The sequence below is a fragment of the Fukomys damarensis genome, unplaced genomic scaffold, assembly GCF_012274545.1.
Source record: "Fukomys damarensis isolate Sample0158 unplaced genomic scaffold, DMR_v1.0_HiC HiC_scaffold_34, whole genome shotgun sequence".
NCBI classification, from domain to species: Eukaryota; Metazoa; Chordata; class Mammalia; order Rodentia; family Bathyergidae; genus Fukomys; species Fukomys damarensis.
The window spans coordinates 21,583,956-21,598,203 of record NW_022900946.1 but is presented as its reverse complement, the minus strand read 5'-3'; the positions used below and the strand labels follow the sequence as shown (position 1 = coordinate 21,598,203).

General features: G+C 44.9%; 1 protein-coding gene across 3 annotated transcripts in view; it reads right to left on the bottom strand.

Annotated features, from left to right (window-relative positions):
* Nucleotides 1–14,248, bottom strand: part of Ift140 (intraflagellar transport 140) — an 89,275-nt gene that overhangs the window by 44,764 nt on the left and 30,263 nt on the right. For 2 of the 3 annotated variants that reach the window (XM_010620510.2, XM_010620512.2), the window contains exons 15-19: nt 10,428–10,558; nt 7,637–7,826; nt 5,607–5,738; nt 2,721–2,756; nt 868–1,067 (exon numbers count right to left, since the gene is read on the bottom strand). In XM_010620510.2, the coding sequence (XP_010618812.1) occupies nt 868–1,067; nt 2,721–2,756; nt 5,607–5,738; nt 7,637–7,826; nt 10,428–10,558 (689 nt within the window). The remainder of the gene's footprint in view (nt 1–867; nt 1,068–2,720; nt 2,757–5,606; nt 5,739–7,636; nt 7,827–10,427; nt 10,559–14,248) is intronic. The other variant, XM_010620511.2, reaches the window with a different exon arrangement.

The window sequence follows — 14,248 nt, the reverse complement described above, 5'->3', positions numbered from 1 at the left end:
GTTGATAGTCCTTGACTGACACCGCCCCCCCGCCTTTGGTCCTGGGGATCAAACTCAAGACCTTGTGCTTGAATGGCAGATGAGGTGCCACTGAGCTAAATCCCCAGCTCTGACATTGTGTGTGTGTGTGTGTGTGTGTGTGTGTGTGTGTGTATGTGTGTGTGTGGTACTAGAGATTATACCCAAAGCTTTGTACATGGTAAGCAAGCATTCTACCACTGAGCTACATCCCTAGGCCACCAGATGTTCTTTTACAGCAATTTAATTGCATTTTTCCCCTTGCTATTTTTGTTTATTTATGAAAAACTTTTAACAATATTTAGCAAACATGAACTTTTTTTTGGCGGGGGTACTATGGATTGAACTCAGGACCTTGTGCTTGAGAGCCAGGTGGCAGCACCACTGAGCTAAATCCCCAGCCCCTGCAAACATGAACTTTTGATGAATTATTCTGAACAGTTAAATAATAGGGTTTTTTTTTTTTCCAGGTTTAGGGATTGAACTCAGGACCTTGTGCTTGTGAGGCAGGTGTGGTGCCACTGAGCTAAATCCCTGGCCTTATCTTGAACACTTTAAAATAAATAAAAACAAATGATATCTTGTAGGATTCCTGTACCACATGCCAAGAGCCAAGCTCACCAGCTTCACCAAATGCACCTTCTGTACAGCACAGCATACCAGGCACATCCTGGTATCCTTGAGCTAAGCAGCATTTCATGGAGTGAAAAGACCATTAAGTACACCATGATACAACCACAAAAGCATTAATGATTTTGAAAACCAGGCGAGAAGGAAAACACAGAGAAAATGAAGGCTCTAAAGGGGATGCATACCACCTTTTGATACCTCAGTCAATAGAATCCTTACCTCTTGATGAGTTTGATAGATTTGAAAGCTTCATCCATGTCTCCCACAGTGACGAAGAAGCTGAAGTTGAGCATGGCATCCTGAGTGGGCTTGTCGCAGTCCTCCAGCCCCACAAAGTCTCGTAAAGGTCTCCTGGCCACCATCTGGGGAGTGCAGTAGTGCTCAGAATGCACTCTGTTTTCTCCATCGGCTTCTCCAGGCTGAAGGACAGAGGCCCCATTTGTTTGTCAGGTCACATGTCAAGGTAAAAGACACGCCTAAATCCTTTTGTCTAGATACTCGTCAGTGCTGGGAAAAATCCATTTGCAGATAGAAACACAGGTATTCAGCCCAGGGATCTGTTTAGGGTCCTTGAAAATTATCAAAGCCTTAGGCCTTAGTTTCACATAACAGGTAAACAAAGGCTGTCCAGGTGCAAACTTATTTTTCAACCTCTAACTCACTAACATCAGATTCTCAACAGTCAGAAATGGCTGTAACTGTTCCCATCACTAGAGTGTGTTTTATTTATTTAGTTAGCTACATTTTTTTTTTTTTCCCCGAGTCAAGGTCTCACTATGTAGTTCAGGTTGGTCTTGAACTTCATATGTAGCCCAGGCTGGTCTCAAACTCTGTATGATCCTCTTGCCTCAGCCTGAGTGCTGAGATTACAGGTGTGTGCCATTACATCCACATTAGCTGGAGTGTCTTATTAACCATAAAGATTTTTTACCAGCTTGAAATAATCAAGTCAGATATGTGTACATCTCTGTGAGGTCTCTTAGAATTAAAAAACAATGGTCTTACTTCAGGAAGAATTTTTTAAAATCATCACCTGGATGAGTTTTATACTCTTTGCTTGTGTTTCTCAGAAGAGTTGTCAACCTAGTACAGCACCCCTGAAACATACACCCTAAGAGAGAGAGACATTCCTGTAGATCATGATATATATAGCATGCCGGGCCTGCCTCTTGGAGCAATCTGCCCTGGTCACATGGAGCAAGCAATGGGGACCAAGAGCCGTTAGACTGTACCACCCTCACTGGAAACCTGGAACCAATGAGGCTGATGAATTTGCACGTACACAAATAATCAGAGTAAGAGCTGGTTTGTTTTTGTTTTAGACAGGGTTCTGCTGTGTACTCCAGACAGGCTTAGAACACTGGATGTAGACCAGTTGGCCTCAAACTCATGCATGACCTTCCGAACTCAGCCTCTCAAGCACTGAGATTATTGGTGTGTGCCACTTCCCAGGTTGAACTAATACTCCTCCCCACGTGCAAATGAGGGTCAACACACATCAGGTGAGGTGGCTGTACACATGACAGGTCCAGACTTGGCCCACAGTCCGTGGACTCCCAACCAGCTTGGATAGGCAACATGGCATCCCACTCAGACAGAGTAGACTCTCAGCCAGATGTGATCCATGCCTGTAATCGTAGCACTCTGGAAGGCTGAGGCAGGAGGATGGCAAGTTTGAGCCTAGCCTGGATAACTTAGCAACTTGGCATAACCCTGTCTCAAAATAAAAAATATGGTGTAGTGTAGTACACAAAAACTCTGATCTATTTTCTAATAATTCATCCTCCAAAAAGCTGGCACTGGTGTCTCTCCCACCCAGCCAAGCTCCTCACATAGGTAAGCAGGTTAAACACAAAATGTTGGAACACAGACACATATACAAGCTACGCGGGATGCATCAGATGTACAAATGGGTACATATGCTAGGGGCAAGTGCTGGTGCACATAAAGGGACACCAGCTGGAGTGGGGAACACACACAGTGCACACACGACACTGCTTAAAATGAAGAAGAGGGACTTAGGGAAATGACAAAGCCACAGTGACAAACTGTAACTGAGGCCCTCTACTTACAATCATGTCATACATGCCTCCTCTCTGGAACAACAACTAAGATGCAGGGCATGAGGGGAGGTGGGACAGAGAGAGACAAAGAAAATATGCATAAATGGATGAATGAAACAAAACAACAGAAAAAACTAGAAGTTAAAAGAAAAAATTTAAAATTAGAAATGAATTTAAATTCAATTGAAAGATTATTTCCAACGTTCTGAGTTCAAGAATCACAGAGAAATCAATGAACATAAAGAATACAGAATACGAATGAAATTCAAGCTGGGTGTGGTGGGGCATGCCTGTAATCCCAGCACTTGGGAGGCTGAGGCAGGAGGATCACTTGTGCGTTCGAGACCAGCCTGGGCTACATAATGCGTTCCAGATCAGTCTCAAATACATAGTGAGACCCTGTCTCAAAAAACAAAACAAAACAAAAAAAGAATGAAATTCAGAAAAGAGCCAGTTTGATGGTAGTAATCTATTTAAAATAAGGCAGTTACGGCAACCTGTACTGAGAGGAAGCTCTCTAAATTTTGTAAATCACAATACTTCCCCTATCTTTACCAAGACCAACTCCATTTTAATGCACGTAAAAGTCAGGCACAGGGGCACAATCCTGCAGTACCATCTTTTAAGGAGGCTGAGGTGAGAGGATAAGTTGAGCTCAGGAGTCCAAGACCAACCTGGACAACAGCATGATTGTATCCCAAAAAGAAAAAAAGTTAATTCACATAAAATTATAACATATAAAGTGTTAGCATGCCAACTTGTAATGGTTGGTCATGCAATACTGCTTTATATAATCTGGAACAATGGAACGAACTACACCCAAACTTTTTTATTTTTTATTAAAGATGGGGTCTTGCTCAGTTGCCCAGGCTGGCCTTGAACTCACAATGCTTCTGCTCAGCCTCCTGAGTAGCTGGGATTATAGGTATGTGCCTCCATGCTCAGCTCTCTGACTCATTCTTGTTCTGAGTGTGTGCAGCACTACACTGGGAGTACAGGAGAACCCAGAACCAGAGAACCCCCCACACCTGGTCATGTGACTATCACAAACTAAGGGGCAATGTCCTTTCTGCCCTGTGTCCATTATACCACCTCCTTTAAATGCAGGGTGTAACAGGGTGTGTGGTGGCACATACCTGTAATCCCAGCACTTGGGAGGCTGAGGCAGGAGGATCGTTGTGAGTTTGAGACCAGCCTGGGCTAAACAGTGAGTTCCAGGTGAGTCTGAACTACATAGTGAGACCCTGTCTCAAAAAACCAAAAACAAAAAAGCTGGACGTAGGAAGAGCCTGGGTGGGGCCTGTATACTTGCTGGGGATTGTGTGGCCTAAAAATTAAGCTAGTTTACATGGCCATGTGGAAGGGATCACATAGAAGATCCAGATGCAGGTCCTTCCTCTGCTCTAAATATCCACCTGTGATCTCTTTCCCCTTTACTGTCTTGCAATTTTGGTTGCAAAAGTAATACATGTTAATTGGACAAAATTAGGAAAATACAGACTCATTTTGTTTCCACAAGGCTTGTTTTTTTTTTTTTTTGGTACTGGGGATCTAACTTGGGACCTTGCCCTTGTAAGGCAGGCCATGGCACCAGTGAGCTAAATCCCCAGCGAGCTAAATCCCCAGCCCAAGGCTTGTTTTTAAGATTGATTTTAAGTCACCTTATGAGAAAACCAGAAAAATCAGATAAGGCCGACACTGTTTAGTCCTTCTGATATGTCAGTAATAACACACAGAAAGCTGCCTACATGTACGTGATATGTCCAGGAGGAAAGCAGCATCCTCATTTCATGGGATCAAAGCCTCACAGCAGCTGCTGCAGCCCAGGTGGAAGCATTGGCCCCCAGCCCCACAACACCACCCTGGCTCACTGACCATACCAGCCAGGAAGAAACTAAGCCTGCAGACCTGCCAGGATCCTGGAGGGAAAAAAAGGCCCCTGAAGTGATTTAAGAGCTTCCAGAGCCTGAGAACAATTGACTGTTTGGTGAAGCAAAGGGGAGAAAATCACTGACAGGCTGAGCATGTGTACCTGAATGCAGGATGCTCTTAGGACAGACATACCACTTTTCTGTATACTCGCCATGGAACCTCTCACCTGAACATTTCAGAATCACACGGATTTGACATCAGGTACAGAAGAGACCTTGGACATGAGGAGACTACATCTAGGGAAGCTAAAGAACTTGTTCAGAGTACAGTGGTTAGCGTGTGTGCTCTTATGTGCAGAAAATGATGCCCTTCTATCACAAATTTAAAAAATACCACGGCAGGTGACTTTTTCACAGGAGCCTTCACTGGGTCCATGTCATGGAGATTTGCATTGTCGCTGGTTTTCACTTATTTGTAGTTTCTAAATTTCATACAGTAAATACAGGAATGTGTAATTTTTATTTGTTTGGTTTTTTTTGAGACAGGGTCTTGAAATATGGCCCATGCTGGCTTCAAACTCCTGGAGATGCCCTTGCCTTAGCTTCGAGAGTGCCAGCATTATAGGCATGTGGCACCATGCCCAGGAGAATGTGCAAGTTTTTAAAAACAGCCAGGATAAGGAAGAAAAGACAGACAAACTGAAAGACGTCATGCCTCTGGGGGAAAAGCAAGAGGGAAGGGCATAGGATCCTGGCTCAAGTTATGACTCGTTATACTGCTCATCAGTGCAACTTCTGTCCATCCTTTGAGCAAAGCAATTTCTCCTAATTTTTCCCAGTTCAAGAGATCTTAGTGTTCACTGCATTTCTGGTGACAAATGATAGCAGATGCTGACCTGGATTAGTGAGAGGTGAGTTGGGAAAACTGGGGGGCTACTTACCCTCAGAACCTTAGAGATGCTTGAAAGAACCCCTACTAGACAAGGAGAACAGAAAATACTGAGCAGATTTCATGCAGTCACACCTTTTTTGTGAAGTAATAATGGGGAACTTCCATCCCCAGCAGGGCCTGGTAGGCAGGAGGTCGAGGGAAGCTGTCATGCAGCAAGAGACCATGATCTTCGGAAATGAAGAATGATAAGATCAAAACATCCTCCTGGGAGAGAAAGGACAATGTTGTTCTGTTTTTAATTAGACAGTATAATATTCTATTTTCCTTCTAATTTCTGTTTTCACTGCCAGCACATTTACATAATCCAGAGAAAATAAAGAGGAATGCCAGTATGCACAGTCTTTTTTCCCCCTCTGGTGTGTGGCTGACATATGCGCCTCTACTAGGATTTCTCAGCTCTTATTACCCCCTTTGGAAGAACCCAGCACCTTCCATCTCCCAGAATAATGCAACCCATGTGGTGAGAGACACTAGTCTCTGAGTGACCATCAGTCCCAGTTAAGTTGGTGATGGAAACTCTTTGTGGGGAGTGCGGAGGGGAATAAAAATAATTAAGATATGTTAAGTACATGTACCTACCCTCTAAGAGGAATGTAAACATTATGTACTACAAACAGGTAATAATAAGAAAAAAAATTATTCCTCTGGTTTCTCTATTTTTTTTTCTCCTTGGTACAGAGGATCAAACTCAGGACCTTGCACTTCCAAGGCAGGAACAGGGCCACTGAGCTAAATCCCTGACCCTTGGTTTCTCTATTCTGATTCAAACATGAACAATGGCAATGATGACAGAAAGACACACTACTTTGCTTTCAAGGAATAGAGAGCACGCAACAAAGAAGTGACACTGTTTTGTCATACACGATACAAACAAGCAATGCCAGGAAGCAAAGCCTTCCCTCATCTGCAGGACCTTCTGAGCAAGAGCCTTTCCTCACTACTGCAGCATGAATTCTCACAACTGCATTCACTGTCACAGAAGACATAAATATTTGACCAAATGGCCAGGAAATAACCTTCCCACTGACATGTCTTCATCTTTCACTGGCTATCATTTGCTATTCTGGTTCACCAAGGACTGACATTCTACCCTCTTTTTTTGGAGATGGGGTCTTGCTATGTAGTTCAGGCAGACCTCAAACTTGCAGGAATCCTCCTGCCTCAGCCTCCCGAGGGCTGGGATTACAGGTGTGTGCCATCACACACAGTGCTGCCCTTTATCTTGAAGACAATTCCTCTGGCAATTCTTTGTTCCTTTATTTCATTGATAGAGAAGAGACTGTAATACATTTTACTGGTGTTTTAGGATCAAGAATCAGATTTGCTCCTGAGAATCTTGGGTAATGATATTGACTATAGATAATTTCAGTAAGATGACACTTTTACCATCTTGGTGAGGGGAACACTTTTGGCTCAGAGATATGTCCTGAAGTTTTAAGGTGGGATGTTCTTTGCTGACTTGAGAATCCTAATATACAGATTCCTCTAAGGATGACGTGGTTAGAGAGGTCCTGTGGGTTAGATAGTTTCCCAGGAATTTCTGATATCCCATTAGATATAAGACCTAAGAAGTGTCAATGAGTTCCATCTGCTGGTAGGATACTCCAGGGTACTGGGAGTGCATCTGCATGGAACTGTAAGGCCCTGCAGAGGCTGGAGGTGAGGACAGAGGCAGTAGCTGAGAAGAGGAAGCTGTATGAGTGGCAGTCTGCCTTGGTTCAAGCTATGGGATGAATAGCCTCTGATTTAATCACAGTATATGCTTGAATTGAGGGGTTGGTTCCTATCAACTGTTTCCACAAGAAGCTCTGCCCCAGAGAGAAAATAACATGCAGTAGCTAAGTTAACAAGAGAATCAAGGAAACAGAGGGTGCACCCAGCCCATCATGTGGACCCACTGAAGAGAGACACACTCCACACTGCAGCTTTTCCACCTGGTTTAAGAGAGGTCTGCCCATTGTCTTTCAAGAACCACTTTCAAGTTATAGACAAACTACTTTCATTGAGTGGTGTGAGGGGCACACTATTTTGAGTGACTGGATTTTCCTAGTATCTCTCCCATAAGCCATGTTATGAGGGTTATAAGTCTGGCAAACAGTTACCATGTGCAAAGTGGTAGGTACTGTGGGGCTGGTGCTGTCCTCAGCACAGGGCCGCTGCTTGTCTCCTGTAGCCTGGGCTCCCAGCTCCTCTTGCATGACCTCACACACGAAGAGCCTGGGTTCATTCTGATCCCAGTAATGGTTCAAAGGAATGTAGTTTGTCAGTCTCTCAACTGGGAAGATGGGGCTTCTGAAAGAGAAGGGAAGATCGCCCCCAATTCTGAGGATAGTAGTCTTGTGTTCACATCCCACACCCACTTGGAGGCTCTTGCTCACTGTACCCAGGCTGCAGCCTCCCTCTGTAGGTGCCCTGCCTCTGGAGCATCTTTGTACCTCATACTGCCATACATCCTGTTGGAATATGCTCTCAGATAATTAGGAATTAGTTGAAAGGGTCCTAGTGAAATCTAGTTTGAAGAACCCAGAGTGTGACACTTGGGCGGTGTAGGGTTCATAAAGGGTCCAGGACTTTCCCTAAAGGGACGTTTTTCCAGGACTAGCAGGGATGGCGCCCCCTACTGGGCAGCATCAACTTGTCTAAATCAGGAACTGGTTTTTATTTCTAGAAGTGACCCCTTGATACTACCCATTTTTATCCTGGACCCTCTCCTCTCTAAAATTCCATGTTCTATGGGTCAGGAACTCCATAAAGTATTGTAGGGGGACTAAATGAACTAGATGGCAAAGAATGAGTAAGATGTCAAAAGAAGGCAGGTTCCTGGATAGAGGAGAAAGAAGTACAGTAAGTTTGGGTGGAGGGTGGGATGTCTAGGCTCAAAGGCCTACGGAGGTTGCAGGAAGGGCAAGACCCTGTCCTACAGCAAATGAACATCCCTTGAGGATGCTACCTACACCAACACCAGAGATGTACCTGTGGCACATCCTGAGCACTGAGCAGAAAGCAGGGCAGACATGACACAGTGTTTTGGCTTGAGTGTTTGCCAAATACCCACAAAGTGCCAGACACACACTGTGGGTCAGACTGGTCTGGTATAAGACACATAATGGATAGGACAGTTGGAACAGACAGAAGGACAGGACAGCACAACATGAATTAAAAGTAATTTCAAAAGAAAAAAATGGGAACTTGGGTCATGGAAAGCAGGGATCAAAGGAAAGGTTAGTTCCAAGATTTTAAAACTGGGTGGCTAAGAAGATGGGTGCTGTGGTGAAAAATGGAACTCTGGGAAGTGCGGTGCATCCAAGGTGCTCAGGGGCACATGTTCTAAAGGAGGAGGATGGGGAGCCAGCTGGGAGGGAAGCAAAGATGGGAGTGTTCACCTGGGGACGCCATCAGGCGTGTGAGGCGGATCTCACCAGGTGAAACAGAGTTCCAGAGAAGGTCTGATGAGGCAGCTGTATGGTCAAAAGAGGCAGGGAGGATTTGGTGTCAGCTGGACAAGAGGAGATGCACTGGAAAGGAGGGATCTGTTAGATGTAGCAAAGTGGGGCTGGGGGTGTAGTGGTAGAGCACTGCCTAGCACCCGTGAGGCTGTGGGCTGCATCCCCAGTACTGCCAAAAAACAAACAACAAAAACCTAGCAGAAATGGCAAAGCAGTACAGAACGTGACAGAACAAGCTGCTGAATCCAACATTCTCAATTCCTCTGCTTTTCTGTGAACCGCCCATTCGTGCCTGAAATTTCTACTTGTGCTTCTCTGCTCTGCATTTACACCTCTCTCTCTCTCTCTTTCTCTCTCTCTCTCTCACACACACACACACACACACACACACTCATCCTGGCTGTCACCCTGTCCCTCCTTCTTGAAGATAATTTCTCTATGCTGCTTCTCCACTGTAACAAGGAGACAGACTCAAATCTAGCATTCTGCATATCACTTGCTTTTCTGTCTTTATGCAGAATCAAACTCAAACAGCAGTGAAATACAATACTGTAAGATTCTGAAGTCTATTACTATGTTCTCAACATCAGAAGGGATATGTTATGTTAAATTCCCAAAGAAAAACAGTATTTTTTTTTTCTAGAAATATTCTCTACAAAGACAAGAGTTCTAGACTGGGGGTGTGGCCTAGCATATGTGAGGCCCTGGCTTTGATCTCTGGCAATGCAAAAACAACAAAACAAAGACAACTGACCTCCCTCCTGTTGGAGACTCCAATGGGTTTCAGGGCTTCTCTGCAGCCCTCTGTCTGTCTATGAGTCCTGGGCTGTTTTTATAGATACTGTGGCTAGAGCCCTTCTGAAGTTCACATCCTACTCAACCGATTCCAGAACTTTAACCATGGAGGACAGAGACCAAGACTCAGATCTACTTCAACTGCCTCAGTGTGATTCCATTTTTTAAAAAATCTTTATGGTAATGGGGATTAAACTCAGGGGTGCTCTACCACTGAGCTATATTCCCAGACATTTTTATTTTGGGACAGGGCCTTCTAAATTGCTGCAGCTTGCCTCAAACTTGTGATACTCCTATCTTAGTTTCCCAAGTAGTTGGGATTATAAGTGTGTACCACTATACTGGGCCTATTTTTTATTTTTGTTTTTGCATGACTAGGGAGTGAAGCGAAGGCCTTCAGACTGAGCTAAACCCATTGTCCTTTTTAAAATTTTTGAGAAAGGGTCTTGCTGAATTGCCCAGGGTGGGCTTGAACTTGCAATCCTTCTGTGAACTTTTGTTGTGGTTGTTGCTTTTTGTTTTTGCTACTAGCAACTGTTGCAAAATCTTTTGAAGTTTGAAATACAACTTAACAATGACCTGTCCAGGTGATAAGTAAGCAAATATAGTTTTCAATATCTTTTCTACAAAATCCTCCCAAACACCATCTTACTTGTTAGTTTCTTGCCCATTAGAGGGTAGTGTCTCTCTCTGATCAATCTGTCCAGTCTTGAGGTCAAGGACAGTCACTGTGTCCATTTCAACATCATAGAAGCAGATTCTGGAATCAGGAATGTTGTCAACCTGAGGGAAGAGAAGATGGCACAGTTCCCAGAGCAACCTGGACTCCTGTTGTGTGAGTTATGCTCCATGGGCCACACATTTGCTAAGGGGAATATACCCATCAGCCACAGCTACAGACCATGTCAGCCTTTAGGGAGTGGCACACTTTATAATTTGAACATCAACCTTTTATCCCACAGAAACCATTTTTTAGTCCCTGCACCCCAGGATCTTACTATATAGGCTCAGGCTAGCCTTTTGAACTTACTGGTAGTCTGGACTGGCCTTGAACTTGTGTTGATATTCTTGCCTCAGCCTCAGGAGTGCTGGGACTACAGGCATGTGTCACCACACTGCTCAAGTTACTTTATAATTTCAGAGAAAAAACAAATCTATAAAACTGTCCAACCATTCTGTGTCTACTACAGATGCTTTCTTAGCTGGCATAGACTAAAAGGAAACCAGAAGGAATCTGGATTCTCGTGAAACCAGTCTCACAAAGCTGAGTAAAAATAAACTTCATGAAGATGGAGGATGGCTAGCTATTCCCACTTTTGGGCTAGCACATGAGGCAGTATGTACAAGTCACAGTAAGGACCAGGGGAAGGCACATCCTGAGGCCAGGCTGCAACTGCCACGTTGAGGAAGACAGACACTGCCCACTGTTCAGTGGGATCTTTGGAGCTTTCTTAGGTGATGGCTACACTTATAAGTTGACAGCAGTACCACTCACAAGAGTAAGAAAGGGAAGACACCAAAAAGAATGGATAAATAAAAGTCCACTGTACAAAAGAAAAGCATTCAGCCAAAAAAAAAGAGTAAGGCGCAGACACCAGCTACAACACAGCTGACCCTGGAAAATAGGATGTTCAGTGACAGAAGCCAGTCACTAAAAGACAGCTACTGTATGATTCCATTCCTGTGAAATGTCCAGGACAGGCAAGTCCATAGAGACAGTAAGCAAATTAGTGGTTGTAAGGGCTAAGGAGAATGGGGGGGTATGGCATTTTATTTGATAGTGATGAAGATGGAGGCACAACACTAACTACAGTGCCACTGAACTGTTCACTTTTCTGTAATTTTTTTTTTCGGTACCTGGAATTGAACTCAGGGCCTCACACTTGCCAGGAAGGTGCTGTGTTACATTCCCGACAGAACTGTTCAATTTAAATGGCCAATCTCATCTCAACTTTTTAGAGACACTATTATAAGAAATAAGCTGGGGACTTATCTAAGTGGTTCTGCTGCCTGCCTCACAAGTGCAAGGACCTGAGTTTGATCCCCAGTGCTCCCCTCCACAAAAAGAAATAAATGTTACCACCTCCAAAGGGTACCTTGGGGCTACAGTAGCTGAAGTCAGTGTTTTAATGGTGGAGGAAGAGGGTGAAAGAACCTGTGCCACAGCAGTGAAAGTGACAGCTCTGAGGGTCTCTCAGGACTTATCTCAGTGTATACTGGAAATGCTCGATAACTGCTGGGGGATGGGGGCCAATAGAAATAAAGCAGGTCCACCTTGCCTTCTAACTAGGCTGCCCAGTGGCACCAGTCAAGGAGCTGCTCCGCAGCACCTTTGTAACAATGCATACTGACTTCTGAGGGCTGAGGCTCTCAGCTGTCTGCTTCCTGGAAATCTTTTCCTAAGGGCCCGCCCCTCTAATTCCTCCCGCCCTTCCTCAGTGGCTCTCCTCATCCGGCCTCCTGGGCTGCTCCCTGTGACTCCATACTGCCCTCCACCTCAAGCACTCATTCTCTTCTGTATTCCCTGACACCACTGTGGCTTCCCCTCACTCCTTCATCCCTTGGCCAAGGACCACTGGCTGGAGCTCCAATGAAGTTTTATCAGAATCCTTGAAAATAAGATCAAGGAAATGGCAGGTGCAAGATGCGGTTGAGATGATGTTGCCACTATCACTATAGCTTTCTTCCTTCCTTCCTTTTCTCTATTTTTTGGGGGTTGGTACTAGGGATCGAACTTGGGACCTTACACTTGCAAGGCAGGCGGCAGCACCACTGAGCTAAATCCCCGGCCCTTCCTTCCTTCATTCTCATTGTGGCATAGGAGAGTACTGTGCATATGCACATAGAATAATAGAAACTGAGGGAAGCAGCTGAATTTCCACGCTTCCCCCTGCCCATCCCTCTGCGCCCACTGGTATCTGGTCCTCAAGTCAGTGCTGTATTGTCTCAGACAGCACTCCAGCAGCAGGCGCAACTCAGATATCAACTCTGGGTTTTACACATCTGTAAAGCAGTGCTAGGGGACACACACCCAAAACTTAAAGAGATTACAAGAAACTTAATCTAGTAGATATGGGAATGATAAATGAGATTGGGAGACTGTAAAAAAGAAAAGTAAGAAAACGAAATTTATCAAACATTTAGACAAAAGAAGTAATTGTAGGTTTAACAGCCATGGACAAACTCACAAATTGCAATCAATAGATCTGGCTACATAAAAACATCAGCCTTTTGACATCTCTACAAATGCCTTAAGGAGAATGAAGAGCTAACAAGAACTGTGGGAGCCAGGCGTGGTGGTGCACTCCTGTAATCCCAGCACTTGGGAGGCTGAGGCAGGAGGATCGCTGTGAGTTCGAGACCAGCCTGGGCTACATAGTGAGTTCCAAGTGAGTCTTAACTATATAGTGAGACCCTGTCTCAAAAAACCAAAAAAAAAAAAGAAAAAAGAAAAAAGAAAAAAGAACCAGGGGGAAAACATGCAGCAAATCAGCAAACAGGAGGCCAGGAATTCTTCCTCATTCTTTAACACTCAGGTGCCTGGGCGAAGGGGCCCATTTGTTCTGCCTCTTCTTCTCCAGAACAATGAAGCACATGTCCTTCTCCTGGATACTTGTGGCTGCTGGTAGGGAGGGTTGAGGTAAGTTCTTCTTCACTGCACACTTCTTTATTCTGAGCATATCCTTTACCTATTTTCTGCCCTGTCATGGAGAAGTGTTACTCATGTGCTGCAAGGGGACTCCTTTCTCAATCTGCTCCTTCTCCTTGGGAACAAGCTATCTCTGTGCATGGTCCCCTCTCACTCTGACTCCTTACCTAGCACCATGGCCCTTCCTGGACCTCCTAGATCTCAAGTCACCCACATCCGTATGCTACCAGAATGGTGACTATGGTCTGAAGGGATTAACTAGATACCTCCTTGGAGCTCCCAGTTCCCTGACTATCTGCTTGCTTGGCTTTCTCAGGGCCTTGCTGTACTTGGGAATGGCAGGAGTCATCTTTTCCTGCTGAAGCAGAACATGCTTTAAGGACACCTCCCAAGCCCAGTCCCTTACCTAAGCCAGCTCTCCCTTGAGATCCAGCCTGGATGTCGGTAGGTATGAAACTGTCCATCTGACACATCCAACTCAGCATACCCATCTCCCACACCCGCACTCCATCTCAGAATGCTCACTTTCCTCACCTATACCTCCAACCCAACACACCTACTTTCCTCACCTACACTCCCAACTCAGCATACCCACCTTCCCTCAAATGCCATGAGGGTCAGAAACAGGGGAAGTGTCCCAACAGCAATGGGTCACCAAGCTCCATGACTGCCACTCTCACCACATGGCCAACGCGTCCAGGCAGCCTTGAGGGTACTAAGGGGATCTCTGTAACCACTTTGTCCTCTCTCAGTCTTTTAGAAATTGCCCTCTTGAGGGCCGGGGATTTAGCTCAGTGGTTCCAGCGCTTGCCTCGCAGACGCAA